This window comes from Carlito syrichta, unplaced genomic scaffold, assembly GCF_000164805.1.
Source record: "Carlito syrichta isolate Samal-C Ts95f unplaced genomic scaffold, Tarsius_syrichta-2.0.1 Scaffold301687, whole genome shotgun sequence".
Taxonomy (NCBI): Eukaryota; Metazoa; Chordata; class Mammalia; order Primates; family Tarsiidae; genus Carlito; species Carlito syrichta.
In genome coordinates, this window is record NW_007245783.1 from 119501 (window position 1) to 137324 (window position 17824).

Here is a 17824-nt window from a genome sequence, read left to right on the forward strand (position 1 = left end):
CACTCCAGATTGGGCGATGGAGTGAGACTCCAACTCAAAAAAAAGAAAAAGAAAAAAGTTTTGTTAGATATTTTTGGTATATATTTACATTGTCATGAAATAATAACTGATTTAAAATAAATTGTATGAGTTAGCTTAGCAATTATATAATTCAAACTGACATAAAAATTATTTTTAATTTAGCCAAATAAAAAACTCAGAGAAAAAAACCACATGAAAGATACAATAATTCATTTTATTATTCTGGATCAGTTATAACTTGAAGAAATAATATATACTTTATATTTGTTATATCAGACTTATTAAGCCAATCAGGCAGTATGAAAGGAAATAGCTTAATATTTAAAAATCGACATCAAGATTAAAAGGTATTTCTTTGTCACTAGAAAAATATGTTTTAAATAAAACAACAATGATCCTACTTTGAAAAATTATAAAATTCGGCTACAGAAATACATTTTGTCACATACAGAAGTTTAAATAAATATAAAAATATAATTTTAATGGATTAGAACAGCTTCTACACACTAATGGGCACTTATTTTACTTAAAAGAAAAATAAAACATATTTTATTGAGATTATTTAAAAGTTATTTTGCATGTCTACTAAAAACCAAACTTTAAAGCATTTTTTTCTTACAAGTACACAATGCAGAAACAATTTCCAATATTTAAGCATTAAAATGGCTAAAAAAGACAATATTTGTGTTGCTTTAAGTCAGTAACCCTGTGAGTTAAGAATACAATTAAAAACTGATGCCACATTAAAAAAATTAATAGTAGCAGGAAAGATTTAGTGCCTTTTCCCCAAAATTTGTAATTACAATTACTGTTAAAGTTTTAAGTCTGCTAAAATGCATATTCATATACAAAATGTACAAACCATGTATAAAAATACACACACAAAAAGCTACAAACTTCTAAGATTTAACAATCCAATATAAAAAATTGGATAGGTAGTCAAAGAAATTGATAGGAAAGAATAAGTTAACCAAGATAGGTAATGAAGTCCAAGGTTGATAATAAAAATTCATTGAGAGAAGAAAATTAGATAAGCACATAAATAATTATAATGTAAGCCAGAATATAGATGTTCCTGTATAAGAAGTACATGTAAAATATTTGTGAATTCAGAGATCAGCAATTACAATTGATTGAATGGAACAAAATTGTTTCATAGACGAGCTAGAACATTAAAGAAAAAAAAAGCCCTTGGAAAAGAAGAGGATTTCAGTATATGACAGAGAAAAAGAAGAATTTAAAGTGGAAGGATGAAAAATGATGAATCAAGGTCTTTCTATAGAAAGGAAAAATAATCAGCGTTGGTTTGCTTCTTCTAGTTGCATATAGCAATTTCATAGTGTCGGATTAATTGTGAATTTATTATTTATTTATTTGTGAATTAATTTTGAAGTGTCAGATTATTTGAGAATTTATAATCATTTAAATAAAATAGAATAAAACATTAAACAGTAAACTTTCCATCAAGTTCCTCATTTATAACTCTAATTCTCACTTACTTTAATAACAAATAACTCAATATTCAGACACGAGGCATTGTGTTTTAGTATTTCTATGTGTGTTAATATGTTAATATATAACTAAATTAAAGAGTCACCATAGTAACTGATGAATAATTATATTTTAAAGATTATAATCATTAGCACAAAAAATGTATAACTAAAGAGCAAGTAGAAATTCTAAAATGAATTTAAAAAGCAATGATCCTATTTTCTAAGTGTTGTAAACTTTACTGCAAAATAGCAAAGAACTGGCCTTTAGAATGCGTCATTAAGCTTATCTGTATAAAAGCAGAAGTTAACTCAAAGTTTCTAAAATGAAATGATCTCTCCAATCCTATTTCTTATCAAAGCCTCTTTTGAATTCAGATAATTAGTCAAACAGAAAAGCAATGTCTTTTCATTATTTTCTTACTGAAGATAAGAGTTATCCAAGGAGATTACTTTCACTCTGGGAAAAACAACATTACAATTGATTTATCATTTATACTGATCTTCTGAATTTAATCCCTATTAGTGAACAATGAACATGTCAGTAGCTTATTGTATTGTTGAATGATTTTATGTTCTCTTCAGCAGGTGAACTTCCCTTTCTCTTTTTTTTTTTTTTTTTTTTTAAGAATGACCCATGTCAGCATTCTTACTCTTTATCATTGTACTTTCTATGGAATGGAAATTTCTACTTTTCATACCAGACAACTTCAAACAGAACGTGCAAATACCTTGGTGCAAGAAATGAAAACAGATGTTTCCTGAAAGCAAAACAATGAGTAAATTCTAAATATTTTCCCAAAGATGGGTTACAAAGACTGGGGAAGGAAGGAAGGAATGAATACATTAAGAAAATTTAGAAAAGACTAGATTAACAAAACTGAGTTAGCAATAAAGTTACTTTTAAAAAATTAAATATCTTTCAAATTTTGAAAGAAAAAAATAAGAAATCTGAGTTAAAACCTTCACTACAGCATGCATAAGAATTGAAGGGAATAAAAAGGAATATTAAGAACCTTAACCAATATCCACATAGTTAAACTAACTAAAATAATATTTCTACTGACATGTGTACTGACATGCAGGAAAGGTGTCAGTTAAAGAAAAAATAAACTGCAGTAATATTCAGTTAACAGTACAATAAAATGATGAAATTGATTGTTTTCAATTTGATTGCATCCTATGTTCATTGGAAGGAAGAAAGGCGAAAGAAAGGGAAGGGTGAAGGTAATAAAAGAGGAAGAAAGACAGGCAGGCAAACAAGAAGAAAAACAGAGAGAGGAAGAAAGCCAGTTCCTAATTAAAAAGCAAGGAAACCAAGCACAATCTGCGTCTAAGACAACTGTCAGTCATGATAGGACATAATAATCATTTAATTCCAGGGATTTTTACTAGAATTTTGGGGATGATGCTAGTACTTTTGTTAAGTACTAAACCTTTTTAAGTACCTTAGATGATGTACTAAGAAAACAATCTGAATTATGGCATAGCACAAAAAAAGTTTTTTACCCATGTGAGTTTCCCACTGTGAGTTGAGAGACACAATGTTAATAATTATGGAATATAGAACTCTATTTACACAAAGAACCTCAAATTTCATCATGGCAACTTTTATAGACAGAGCATAAACAAATAAAATTATGACTGTGTGTGTGTGTGTAACTCTTAACTACATCTCACTCAAAGAATGAAACTAGACAGAACACTGGTTTGATCTAAAGATCTGCATTGTCACACCACAAAAACCCATGCATAGCTCTTAATAATCATACACTTCTGTTAAAAAATTGCTGTTATATGCAGCAATTGACTGTGCCTCATTTATACCCCTATCTGATTTCTTGTCAGTACCTATACATGTCCTAACAGCATCCTGTCACATAGGCCTAAACAGGTAGAAGGGTTCAGGAAGTTGCAGACATGATAGGGTATACAAAGGTTCACTTAAACGAACCAAGATTTGAATGAATGCAGTTACAATATTGTAATTCTCAAGTACTTTACAGGTTTAAAAATTCCAATGATACAGTGTACAAAAAAGATATTACAGCACATTTCAATTTTACTTCTTCATGTGTGAATATTTTGACTGTCTAATATTTAGAATTTTTTTAAGTTCATATAAATCATTTTACATAGAAGCAGTGGCAGATAATCATATAGCTCCAATAAAATTATTTCTGTGTTCTACACATATAAGCTATTTGTGCTGCATTCCTAATAAGTCGCTCATTGCTTAGAATAATTAAAGTCCCATTGGAAATTTTACATCAAAAACAAACAGCAAATTTCTCTAGTTTTTATTAACTACTGAAAACTCCTACTGTAACATGATTTAGATTTTTTCCAGAAATACGGTTTCCTATTAAATTAAACAAACATGAACAACATTAAAGCAGTTCAGAAAGAAGCCATTCAAATTATGTTGACAGTAGAACCACATCTCCTACAGTTGTCTCAGAGTCCTGACTGTGGTTAGAGCTGATACCAGTGTCTGAATCTGTGTCATTTGTATATATATTAAATACTCTCTGAGTAAAGGGAGGGACCTCCCCACTGCTGCTGGGAACCTCAGATTCCTTTCCTCTGTTTTCCTTTGACTGGCATCCATCTTTGTTGCTAATGTGAAGCGAACTGAACTCCTTGGCCAGGAGTTCATATTCTTTTGCTTTCATCTGAAGCAATGAGTCACTGTATTTAATCTCTTTCTGGATGCCACTCAAGTGAGAGTGGATTTTCAAACCAGCTTGCATGCTTTTCTCCAAGTCACACTTAACACTTTCTAAATTAGAGTTTTCCAGTTCGCTTGCAGCTGCCCCTTCATCATCTTCATTTATTTCAATGCAAACACTTTTTACCTCTTTTTCTATTTCAGCAGACAGTTTATCAATGAGCATTCGGTAATATTTTAGTCGTTCTTCCAGCTGTACAATTCCATCACTTTCGTTCAATTCCTCAAGAGTCTGTTCTTCTGCATAGTCCAAGTCTAATTTTGGCTCAGCTTCATTGAGATTGGACATCAAATACGCATCCTGAACATAATTTTCTCCGTCATTTTCTACCCGATCAAGGTGGAACTTAGCTTCACACTTTTCAATCTCCAGATCCAGCTCTTTCATCCTCTTGACTTGCTGATGAATAGTATGATCCTGGGAAATGATCAGATGAACTAATGTCTCCATGTTATCTCGCTCATGGGAAACTGTGTCCTGCTTAATTTTCGCCAGTTTCCGGAAAGTTTTTCTGACGATTCTTTTTTGTTTATCCGGTGGTAAGGTCTTCATGTAATTTGCTGGGCTGAGCTCCCACAGTTTTTCTGTGTTCTGCACTAATTTGGCTTCAGCCGTTCGCCACAAAGGAACGGGAAGAAAAGCATCTGCTTTAACCAAAACAAATTGCATATTGGGCTGCTCATCCCCCCATGCTTTCCAAAGCTTCAGGATTCTAGTTAGAGGAGGAAGGACCCGTTCTGAGCCTCTCCACTTTTCTATGATGCAGTAATCATTGGGCTTCCCCAGAAGAAATCGCTTCTCTCCAAACGTAGCCTCATGTTCCTCAAGCAAAGCTTGGATGACATCAGCAGAGGTGGTGCGCTTAGTTAACCCACAGACAATCTTCTCTTCTTGGCAAACCCAAACCACAATTTCCTTCTCTTCTGAATCCATGTCTTTGGTTGGCGATCTGAAACAAAAACAAAGCACATTATATTTCTGCCATCACCGTAAACTCAGAAGGATGGTTTAGCATTAATGCTCTTTCTAGATGTTACCCTTAATAAGAGAAACATCTTGAGGGTGAGATTACTTAAGAATCAGAAGACATAATGCAAGAAAAAAAACACAGAAAGTATCTTGGTTTCCTTTTAATTTCCCAGTGTGTTCTGGATTTCAAATTGTCATCAGACAACTGAGGTTTTTAAAATATTTATTCATTTGTTTATTAATTTATTTAGAGTCAGAATCTCACTCTGTCGCCCAGACTGAAGTGCAGTGACACACACATAGCCACCGCAGCCTCCAGCTGCTCAGTCTTCCAAGGAGCTGAAACCATAGGTGCACACCGCCACGCCCAGCTAGTTTTTCTTGATTTATTGTAGAGACGAGGTCTCACCAAGTTGCCCATGCTGTTCTCCAACTCCCGGGCTCAGGCACTCCTCTCACCTCAGCCTCCTAAAGTGCTGGGATTACACTGTGTCCGGCCTAATTTTTCTGTAGAAGTGAACTACCACATAACCACAGTTATAACTGCTAGAGTTGATGTAATCAAAGAGAAGATGTATAGGAGGAGGTAGAATGAGTCTATTTCTGTTGGAGCCATAACACTAGAGACAGACCGTGGAAGCATAGGTAGGAATGGTGGTATAATATTGGAATCATATAGTAAAAAATAATTCAATATGGAAAAGTCATTTTTTTTTCATTCAACAACTGTTTATTTTACATCAACTATGTGCCAGTATCGGGAGATGCCAAGGATACAGTGAGAAACAAAGAAGACAAGAACACAGGCATGAATGCACTATGAAGAAAATTCAACTGGGTGAAGGGATAGAAAAAGAATTGGAAGAGAGGAGGCCTATTTTATTTAGAGTGCTTAGGAGAGGCTACCTTAAGGAGATGACATTTGAATAGGGACATAAATGATCAAAAAGAGGCAATCAGCTCTCCCTATCTCTGTCTCTCTGTGTCTCTATCTGTCTCTCTGCCTCTTTCTCTGTCTCTCTGTCTCTTTGATTATCTCCCTCTCTCTCTTTCTGTTCCTGTTTCTTGTCTCTCTTTCTATGTGTGTCTCTCTGTCTCTCTTTCTTTGTCCCTGTCTCTTTCTGTCTGTGTCTGTCTCTCTCTGTTTCTTTCTGACCCTGTCTCTCTGTCTCTGTCCCTCTGTCCTCTCTTTCTCTGTCCTTATCTCTCTTTGTCTCTGTATTTCTCTGTCTCTGTCTCTCTCTCTCTCATCATCAGCCCACCCCTACCACCCTCCTCTCCACTCCCCACTGCCCTGCACTCCCTATTCAAAAAAAAAAAGAGGCAATCAGAAACCTAAGGGAAGGATTCCAGGAAGTGTGAAAAGAAGTATGAGGCCCTAGGGAAAGAAATAACATGAATCTAGTTGGAGACTGAGGATAGCGGAGTCTGGAGTTGCTGCTGGTATGAGGGAGAGATCAAATAATAAGAAATGGAAGTTTGAGGGGAAAGGCAAAACCCTGCAGGCCGTGTTAAGGCATTTGTCTTTTGTTCAATTTTAGTGGGAAGTCACTGAAACGCTCTAAGCAGAAGAGGATAATATTCCATGTATATATATACACAACTTGAAGAAGGAAGAGGGGACAGGGGTGAGCAGTCCATTTTGGAAACAACATGCATTAGTGACGGGTGACTAGTTCACTTTAAGCCCGGGCTTCTTCACCACTATATAGCACATCCATGTAACCAGAAATCATTTGTACTCCTAAAGCCTTTTTTTCCCCCCAAAGGATATAATATCATTTATACTTTACATATATCTGGCTTTTGTTTGTAAAATGGATTGTAAAAAGAAAAAAAAATAGAGGCAGAAAGCCTATTGCTGCAGTCTAGGAGAGAGATGATAGTTTATTGGACTAGGGAAAGTGGCCAGAATCGGGATATAGGTATATACTGGATATATGTATATACATATGTATATGAGCTTAATATACTTTTCTCTGTGGTATACAGGTACAAGAAGGAAAAAAAAAGTTTCCTAGAGGAAAAAAACAGGTGGTAAAAGAAACAAGGAAATTCCATGATTTCTTGGCCATGCTCATTGGAGAATTTTTAAGAATATATTTTCCATCATGGCTATACATCAAATTGACTCTATCTTTTGTAGTACCTCTTCAAAAGAATGCTAAGAAATATATGACATGACATGAATTATACTATAATATAATTTATGGTGACATAAGATTTTTGAGAAGTAACTGGCTTGTTGTGAAAATTAAGTCAAAATTATGTATCACTTTATTCATGTAATACCCTCAAAGCATATGATTAAATGAAACGCATACCAAAGAAATTTCCTCTGGCTTCTAAAATCAATTTTATAATTTATAGTGTTTATATTTCAGTAGCAATAGTGACTAATCCTATGTTACTATCTTTATTTTTAAAATAAGCTAATTATTACACTTGGTTATTGATTCCCTTAAGGTCAAAAAGTGATTATTAAAGGTGAAATAATAAATCAATGGAGCCAGGTAGCACTGACAATTAGGTCCAGTTGCTAACCAAGAGTTTCCAGTAAAACTTAGGTATTTGACTTGTAGGAAATAAAATTTTATAAGTGATAACTAAAAAAGCTATACTGAGTTGTGATGATTCTCTTATAAAATATTTTGCATCTAATGACTTAATATTGAATAATATATTTAAAGTAAAAGTGTATCTTGACAATGTTTATAATTTATCATTCAATAATTCTAAATAGGATAAAAATAGGTTAGAATTTCAGATAATAAAATCATTTTCATATTCCGATTAGTAGAGAAATAATACAAAAAATACACTCTAAAAAGAAGTAAGTTTTTCAAAATAGTAACTATTGTCTGTGTTGTGGCTATACAGCACAAGTCACATCTAAATAAATTCCTACCTTGATATGTTTTAATAATGTACATGCAATACTTAAAATTAATATACACATTTATTTTACACCATGTGGTTAAAGTTTATTTACTTTAACTAGGATTCTTTGAAAAGAGGTAATCCATATTCTATGCCTGTTAAATTATAACCAATTTCAATATAAACTTTATATAAATAACAAAATTTTATATAAAAACTTTATATCAATAACAACAAAAATAATAACAAAATTAAATAGCTGTCATAATTACCAACCTTATATGATAATGCTAATAGCTATTATGTTCAAAGTAAAGGCATCTTTTATTTTATTTTTTAAAAAGATGTGGGGTACATATACGGGCAGCCAATAGACACATGAAGAGGTGCTCAGCCTCACTAATCATCAGAGAAATGCAAATCAAAGTAAAGACATCTTTATTTAAGATTATTAATCAGTATTTACGGTTAAACTCTAAAAATTCCTATGAGAAATAAACAGCTTTAACGATAGTAACGGTCAACTACAAAACATCTAAAATGTTCCAGGCACTGTTCAAATCTCTTGCACGTATTAAATAATTCAATTGTCATAATTCTGTAAGGTAGATTATCATATTGTTGCCATTTTATATGTAAAGAAACTGAGGCAGAGGTGTTAGTAATTTGCCTGAGGTCACACTATAAGTGGTGGGATTCAAGTTCAAGCAAGAAAACTGGCTTCCAAGTTGGCAGTTCTAACTACTACACTACAAAAACAATTTTATAAGTTTGGTAACTTGGATATGTGTATTACATTCAAGGCAAAATAAACTGCTTTCAAAAACAAACTTTATGACAAATTAGCCTTTGATAGCAAGCGAACTGTAGCACCCCATGAGAACACAAGATTGATCATGATGGACTTTTTTCTGTGGGCAGTCATGGAGAAAAGTGTGCAAGAATTATTATCTTCTGTGCTTTTTAAAATTTTTTTTATGTTTCTGAGTTAATGTAGTAATAGCAAAGGATTTCTGGCTGGCCAGGTATCTATCTCCTTTAGTTGAAAAAACTCATCTATTTAAAAGCCCTTCCTGTAGTCTTCAAGTGGTCCCTGTGTTCTGGTCTCTTTTCTGTTTGGGAACCAATCGTTCTGGGTCTGTATTTAAAGATGACACATGAACTATAAATTATTCAGCCCTACACTAGAGCCGTGAAAGAGACTCGGGAAAAGGAAACAGAAAATCTTTCTGGATAGTAGAATAATAATCCTGATGTACGTGACATTTCCCCCACACTCCCATGACCTCTACTCCAACTGGAATCCTTCCTTCAATGAAGGGATCAAGTTCTTGTAAATTGTGGCCCCTCCTAGAAATCTGCTAGCTTTCAGCTCATGTGAACAATGTAGCAACACATTATACACATCAAGTCCATGTTACATATGGAAAGATAATGCCGTCATTAATAACCTCACCAAACTGGCTCCAAATCTCTTTTTCTTTCTTTCCTTTTTTTTTGTTCTGTCTCTCCTAAATGTTCTTGTATTTTCTCGGTCAGCTATTTTCAAACATTTTGGGGACTTTTTACAACAATCACTCAAACCAGGTAATTTTCAAAACTTCTGCCAATTAACTGAATACCTTTGAAGTAATAACCATTCTTTACTGAACTTAGACAATAAATCTTCTACCACTAGTGTGTGGTTTACCATGTCTAGTGCCTACTTTATAGCAGACTTGGAATTTTGAAAACTATACTTATTGTATAATATGGTTGCAACTGAGTTTCTATTCACTCATTCAGCAAATATTTGTTAAGTACATCCTGTGTGACTGGCCGTGACATAGGAAATTTGTATGATACAAAGACATGTACAATTTATAAGACAGTGTTTCTAGTTTACTTTGGTAAATAGTGATAGGGTTTAGAAAGGAACGCTCTGTTTAGTGTCAGTTCTAGTGCTAAGTTCCTTACTATATTAGTGGCCCAAATGCTAGATTGATGGAGACTAATTACCCTCAGCATAACTTCATAAAGTAAACACACACACACACACACACACACACACACACACACACTGCAAAAGGATACAGGATAAATATTCATAAAGATTAAACCAATTTTATCATCTTAAATAATCATTACTTTATAGAAATCATTGATTTTCATTTGGTCACGGACCCATGCAAACCTAGTTCTTGGGTATAAGTAAAAATTGTAACATTAGAATGGGGAATACATAACATGTTCCTTTTCCAACCATTGGAAATTTAGCATTTAGTAGAAATATTGACATACGCAAACACAAACACAACAAAAGGTTAAAAACACAAACGTAGACTACATAACTGGGTTTGTTACATAACATAATGTAATAGTCATCCCTAATGGATTCAAATCCAGTAGCTGAGACACATGACCACAAATTCTAATGCAACAGGAAACTGCCATTTCTTTTTATTTATTTATTTTTTTTGAGTTGGAGTCTCACTCTGTTGCCCAGATTGGAGTGCAGTGGCCACTCCCGGCCACCGCAGCCTCGACCTGCTGGGCTCCAGCGATGCTTCCGCCTCAGCCTTCCAAGTAGCCGGAATTACAGGCATGCGCTACCACGCCCGGCTGATTTTTTGATTTATTGTAGAGATGAGGTCTCGCTGCCCAGGAGGGTCTCAAACCCGCAGGCTCAGGCAATCCACTCACCTTAGCCTCCCAAAGGCTCGGGATTACAGGCTGAGCCACCGAGCCCGGCTGGAAACTGCCATTTCAAAAGAGAAATATATATATGCATTGCATTCCTAAAAGTGTTGTTTGTTTTGCTTGTGTGTTTATTTGCTGGAGGTAAACAGATAAACATTTACTAGATCTTAAGTTGTTCAGATAAACTGTTCTAATCACATAAAACTGAAAACTCACAATTTTATTGTTTTCAATTTACATCCCAAGAATTAATTTCTATTTTCTGTTCTTATCTCAGTATTTTAGTTCCATTTATAATCAACCTCACTCTCTATTCGATTAATATTCTTCTTGTTTTTTCCTTTTTCTTCTCAATTCGCCATATTCTGGTCTTACTCATTAACTGATTTTTATTATCTCAAATTATTTTTCCCTGTATATTGGAACTGTTTTTTGACATTTACTATTTACAATTCAATGAAGTTATTTATATTTTAGACACTTCTTGGCTTGTAGCATCATGTATGTGGTAGTCATTAATATTGTCCCTGTTTCATAGATGAGAAACTGAGGCAAGGAGAGTGTAAGTAACTTGCCTACAGTCACAAAGTTAGGAAATAGGAGTGTTCCTTCCAGCTCTGACTGTAGATGTTAACCGACAATTAATCCCTGAAAATAAACTGCAATGGCTAATATGACTACCCACTTACAAACATTTTCAAATTTTTATGAACTGATTACATTTCAGTTATTTTTAAATTAACTACTTTGAACTCAATGCATTTTTCTTAATAAAATTAATGCTTTCCCTGCTATAAGCAATCAAACTCCTGGCTTGAATGCTTTTAGGGATACATTTGTCTTCCTTCAACTTTTGTTTGAACATCAAAAAAAAAAAAAATTTCCTATGTATTTGAGTCTTTACTATTAAGAGAATAGGGACACAGAGATTGAAAGTAGAGAGTAAGGTTGATATAGATGGTGGTTCCAGAATGGTCCTTACTAGATAACTCTGGGAGGGGATAATCACCAGTTGGATGTCCCCAAGGGAGGTTGTATAGAAATATTGTACTTGTTCACAAGTATAACTTAGTTATAATTAACCGGCTATAAATAGTAATTGCCTGAATTATAGGATTCAAAATTTATTGCTTCCATGTTATATTATAGAGTATATTCATTTATTCAAAAATTATACATGTATATAAAGGAACTACCACATTTCATTTAATTCACACCAGTTTCAGTCTGGAATTTTAGGTTAATTCGATAACTATTCATTTCTACAATTTGCAAGTAGATATGAAATTTCACATGACAGAATTTAGATAGTTCATGGCTTCAAAGTATAGTACTTAGCATACCAAATATCTTCTTATGCATGAAGTTTTCTGAATAAATTACCTGGTAAGAAAGATTTGAATCAGTCATCTATATCATCACTTACAACAAAATAATTCAGTAGATGCTCACTTTAAGCAGGTAAAAACAAATAAATAAACACTTAAAACATTGTCTTACATAATGTTAAGTAGACTATCTCACATTTTGGTTCTGATTAAAACACATTGCAGTCAATAAAACTTAAGAAATTTTACAATAAAATGTATGTTTGTAAATTGAATAAGATTATAGTTGTGTTTGGACTTGATTTGAACTTGTGTGCCTATTTCAAGAACAGTTTCTAACAAAAAAGAAAAGCTCTTTTAGTCATATTTAAACTATGACTCCCATCAATAAATGCATAATTATTCACACAATTATATTTCATTATGTTTCAGTTATTTGAAACTGAATTAAAAGTAATTTGAAACATTATTCAACAGATTTTATGACACATTCTAAGCACATAATACACTACAGCTATAATTATGTAGTGTACATTTACAATTCTCAATTTCTCATAAATGTACTTCTTTGTTACATATGTTTTTAATAATTTATTGAATTCTGAGGGTCTCAGAAATATTTTGCTTTGTTTCTTAGTACACTTTTGTTTATTTTAAAATATTTGAAAATTATTAATATATACAGGAGAAACTTTTAAAATATTCATTATGCTAGCCGGGCTCGGTGGCTCAGCCTGTGATCCCGTGTCTTGGGAGGCTGAGGTGAGTGGATTGCCTGAGCCCGCGGGTTCGAGACCCGCCTGGGCAACTTGGTGAGCCCTCATCTCTACAATAAACCCAAAAATTATCCGGGTGTGGTAGTGCGCGCCTGTAGTTCCAGCTACTTGGAAGGCTGAGGCAGAAGGATCGCCGGAGCCCAGCAGGTCAAGGCTGCGGTGGCTAGGAGCGGCCACTGCACTCCAGTCTGGGCAACAGAGTGAGACTCCAACTCAAAAACAAAATAAAATAAAATAAAATAAAATATTCACTATGCTACAATATACATTTTTATTTATTTCCTTAAAATTTTCTCCTTGAAACATTGATGAGAGTCACTTTCAAATATATACAAAAATGGATAGAAGAAAACATTTGACATGGCATTTTAAATTTATGATTGTATCTTAATTATCATTAACAGATATCTTGAATTCTGATAACTTATTTCTTTCCTATCCTCTGTACCCTTAGCTGCAATACTGCATTGTACATATCTGAAACATTTCTCACATTTCTGCAAATATCAAATTAGAGTAAAAGAGCCTTGAAAATTGTGAGAAATGTACTGTGTAAATATAGGTTACTAACAATAATAAAATTACAGCTATTGTCATATAATACAGAGAAGGAAGAGTACATTGTTTTTAGTATTTGTATTTAGCAACCTTATTGAAATTATTACAGTAATCAATATTATTTTACAAATATTTTCTAATCTATCCCACAATATTTTTCACCTGTTTCAACTACCGAAATAAAATAACTCCTTATCTAATAAGAGGCATTTAAAAATTCATTAGTAGCCGGGCTCGGTGGCTCAGCCTGTAATCCCGCGCCTTTGGGAGGCTGAGGTGAGTGGATTGCCTGAGCCCGCGGGTTCGAGACCCACCTGGGCAGCGAGACCTCATCTCTACAATAAATTAAAAAATCAGCTGGGCGTGGTAGCACAGGCCTGTAATTCCGGCTACTGGGAAGGCTGAGGCGGAAGAATCGCCGGAGCCCAGCAGGTTGAGGCTGCGGTGGCCGGGAGTGGCTACTGCACTCCAGTCTGGGCGACAGAGTGAGACTCTGACTCAAAAAATAAAAAAAATAAAAATTCATTAGTAAATACTTTGAATCAAAAATCAGCTTGAAACATTTTGTACCTTCCCCAGATTTGTAACTGCTATTTAAAAAATATATATATTTAATAACTATAGAGTTTTGAAGTACAAGTGAGGATTTCCTACATAAGTAGGCTGCATGTAAGTGAAGTATGGGCTTCTAGCTGGCCCTCACTCCCTGGGGAGTGAACCAGGTACCCATCGTGTTGTTATGTTCCTCCCACGCTTCTCCTTCCCTACCTCCCCTGACAGTGCCCAGTGACTGCCAATTATGCATTTGACTAAAGCCTAACATCCAGGATTTACAAGGAACTCAAATGAAAGGAAAGGGGGAAAAGTTAAAAAGTGGCCAAAGGATATAAGTCTCTGACTTTAATTAAGTTTGTACTAATGGGACACGTTTCACGGAAAATATATGTATATATCTGATTATTCTTCAACAACTATTTCATTATTGAGGTTTTGGTTTCATCATAAATTTAAGAGAATTTATATGTTAAATGAAATTTTTCAACAACATAGATCAACCTTATTTACAGGTATTTTTTCATATTATCTCTAAAATAAATGAAAAATTGAATATGAGACTTTTTACATCGACTTTATTGTCAATAAAAAATTTAAGTAATTCTCTATTGATAATTAATTCTAATACCACAAAACAATTTTACAGACATAAAATGTTTTGGTTTATAATTTAAGATGCAGCATTTGCCCAATCAAATATTTCTTCAACATACTTCCACTGAATAAACATCATGCCCAAAGCATCAGGGAATAAACAAACAACTCAAATCTTGAAGTTTTAAGATAAAATATTGACTGTGACCTTGCATTGCCAAATTGAAAACCCAGGAAAATATATATTTACAGAAAAGAGATTCAGTGAGAAGGTAGAGAAAGATAAAGATAAATGAGTAAAAGTTGGTGATCTTTATTCAGATGTCCAAAGGAAAAAGTCACTGAAGTTGGGGCACGTAAGAGTCAAACAAGGAGCAGCATAGCATATAGTAGGCACTAAAGTTTAGCTGAAATTTGGCATATTAAAACTTGGCAGGATAAACAGTTCACGTTAAATCCACTTTCAAGCCAGGCTCGGTGGCTCAGCCTGTAATCCAGCGCTTTGGGGGGGGCTGAGGTGAGTGGATTGCTGAGCCCGCGGGTTTGAGACCCGCCTGAGCAACTTGGCAAGCCCTCATCTCTACAGTAAATCAAAAATTAGCCAGGCATGGTAGCGTGCACCTGTAGTTCCAGCTACTTGGAAGACTGAGGCAGAAGGATCGCTGGAGTCCAGCAGGTCGAGGCTGCAGTGGCTGGGAGCAACCACTGCACTCCAGTCTGGGTGACAGAGTGAAACTCCAACTCAAAATTAATGAATAAATAAATAAATCCACCTTCAAAACAATAAGGATAATTAAAATATATTATTAGTTAAGAATAATTATAAGATCTGCTTCTAAAAGTCAGTATATGAACACTAGGAAGGAATCTGTAAATCATGAAAAAGATACGGAATTTCTAGTGTACTTTTCTACAGAATTCATGCAATAATTCTTTATTTTCTAGGCCAGCCCAACAAGAATGACATTAACACAATCTAGCTGCCATGCTAAGTTAAATGCTTGTATTGCTTAAGTCTCTCCAAAACAAGAATTGGTGCTTGAAAATCAAATTAGAATTTTTTCAGTTTCAAAGCTATTGGTCACACCTGAACCTATAGATTGTGTGGAATTCTTCATCAGACTGAAGGATACAGATCTGTGAGGAATTGGGGACTGAATTCTAGCCAGCTGCCCAAAAACTAGACTCTATGTCCCACTTTTTACCATTATTTTTCTTTAAACTGAAGATTATCTCAGTGTTTCTCTACCAGGGATGATCCACCCTCTTCCTAGGGGACATATTTGATTTTTACATCAGGTCTGGAGTTGCTACTGGCATCTAGTGGGTAGACACCAGGAACATAAATATTCTTCAATGAACAAGACACCTTCTCAGATCAAATAACTGGCATGAAATGTCAGTAGTGGCATTGTTGATAAATTTTGTTCCAAATTTAAAATAAAATATACTTTCATCAAAGCTTTACCTTTACCCTTTTTTATTACATCTTCTGGGGAATCTACTAAAAAAATGTATCAAAAGAAAACTAACAAACAAGGGAGACATTACCTATCTCAAGTAGTTTAGCCTATATGATGAAAGCTGGCATTCTACTTAATGAAATAAAATGGAAGTTATATGTTTTGCTCCTTTTTATCCTGTAGTCAATCTTTAAGCTTGTTATGAATAAACCTGCCCAACTGAACTGCCCTCTGTTAACACCAAAGCCACTTCTAAGGAAAATATTTGCATTTAGATGCTACAGAAATACAAACATTCAGAATAGGGTTAATTATAGGTTAGGGAAAAACTTACATTCATAACCTAGTAAATCTTTCCTTTTTATTAGAAAATAGTATTTGGATATTTAGTCACTAACTATGAAGACTGGGCTGTGGGACAAAAAAAGATGTGTGGTCAGAAACAGTCTTTAAAAAATAGTATAGGTACACTGAATATAACATGTTTTTGTTGCTCAAAGACACTCTTCTCAAAGTCATTATTATTTACTTGAGTTGATGACATACACTATACAAAAAAATCCCTCATTATCTATGATTGCTGAATATAAAGCAAGGGCTACTAATATTTTATCATCTTTTGGCTAAGCTAGGATAATGTCATAGCATTATTTTTTTTCATGCCATAGAAAGCAAATAAATATTTTTTAGCCACATTTTTTTCATTCCATAGGAACACAATTGTATTGTCCTAATATTTTCTTCTTTCCTCCCTCCCTCCCTCCCTCCCTCCCTCTCTCTCTCTCTCTCTCGCTTTCTTTTCAGAATCTCACTCTGTCACCCAGGTTGGAGTGCAGGGATGCTTATGACCACTATAGCCTCCAACTGTTAGGCTAAGGTGATCTTTCTACCCTGGTCTTCCAAGTAGTTGGAACCCACAGGTATGCACCCCCACACCTGGCTAATTTTTTGATTCATTGTAGATTGAGGTCTTGCCATGTTGCTCAGGCAGGTCTCAAACCCCTGTGCTCAGGGAAACCTCTTGCCTCCACCTCCAGAAATGCTGGAATTACAGGCATGAACCACCACGCCTGGATGTCCTAACAATTTCTTAACAAATAATACAATTAATTCCCTTCAAGTTTTTTATTAAATCTCAGTAAGCCTGTATTCTCAATAGAAGCTTATTTTACCCCAATATCACTATTCAATTTAAAGTCATAGCAAGAAACAAAACTAGAATTAGGACTACGTATATTATTCACCTATGTGTGTTGATAATTTGATAAACATAATACAAAATAAATAATGCAGAGATAAAAACATTAGTTCCCGCTCAGAGAATCTGATGCAGCAGGAAACTTGGGATTTAACGACTCTTACTCAATTTTTTTTTTAAGAAAAGACCAAATGATTGTGACAGTTATGAAAACTCTTCTTAGATAGTCTTTTCTCAGAACAACTTACCCAAATGATTGCTAAATCTTATGGGAAATGAAGTCCAGCCTACTGAATTCTTCACTAACTCACTGTATATGGCATTCACTAAATTAAAACCAGGCCAGCAATTAATACTTGAAGATAGAATGACTAACAATGCAAAGTTTAGAGATGATGATAATTAGGAATGAAAGCTACAAAATAAGCCGGGCTCGGTGGCTCAGCCTTTGGGAGGCTGAGGTGAGTGGATTACCTGAGCCCGCAGGTTCGAGACCCGCCTGGGCAGCGAGACCTCATCTCTACAATAAATCAAAAAATCAACCGGGTGTGGTAGCACATGCCTGTAATTCCGGCTACTCG

At 34.4% G+C, this 17824-nt stretch overlaps 1 protein-coding gene across 1 annotated transcript in view; it reads right to left on the bottom strand.

The window, feature by feature from the left end:
* Positions 1–3789: 3789 nt before the first annotated feature.
* RASSF9 (Ras association domain family member 9) overlaps positions 3790–17824 on the bottom strand; it is a 36913-nt gene continuing 22878 nt past the window's right edge. Inside the window, exon 2 of the mRNA XM_008055113.1 lies at positions 3790–5192. Coding sequence (XP_008053304.1) covers positions 3932–5192 — 1261 coding nt within the window. The 3' untranslated portion in view covers positions 3790–3931. The remainder of the gene's footprint in view (positions 5193–17824) is intronic.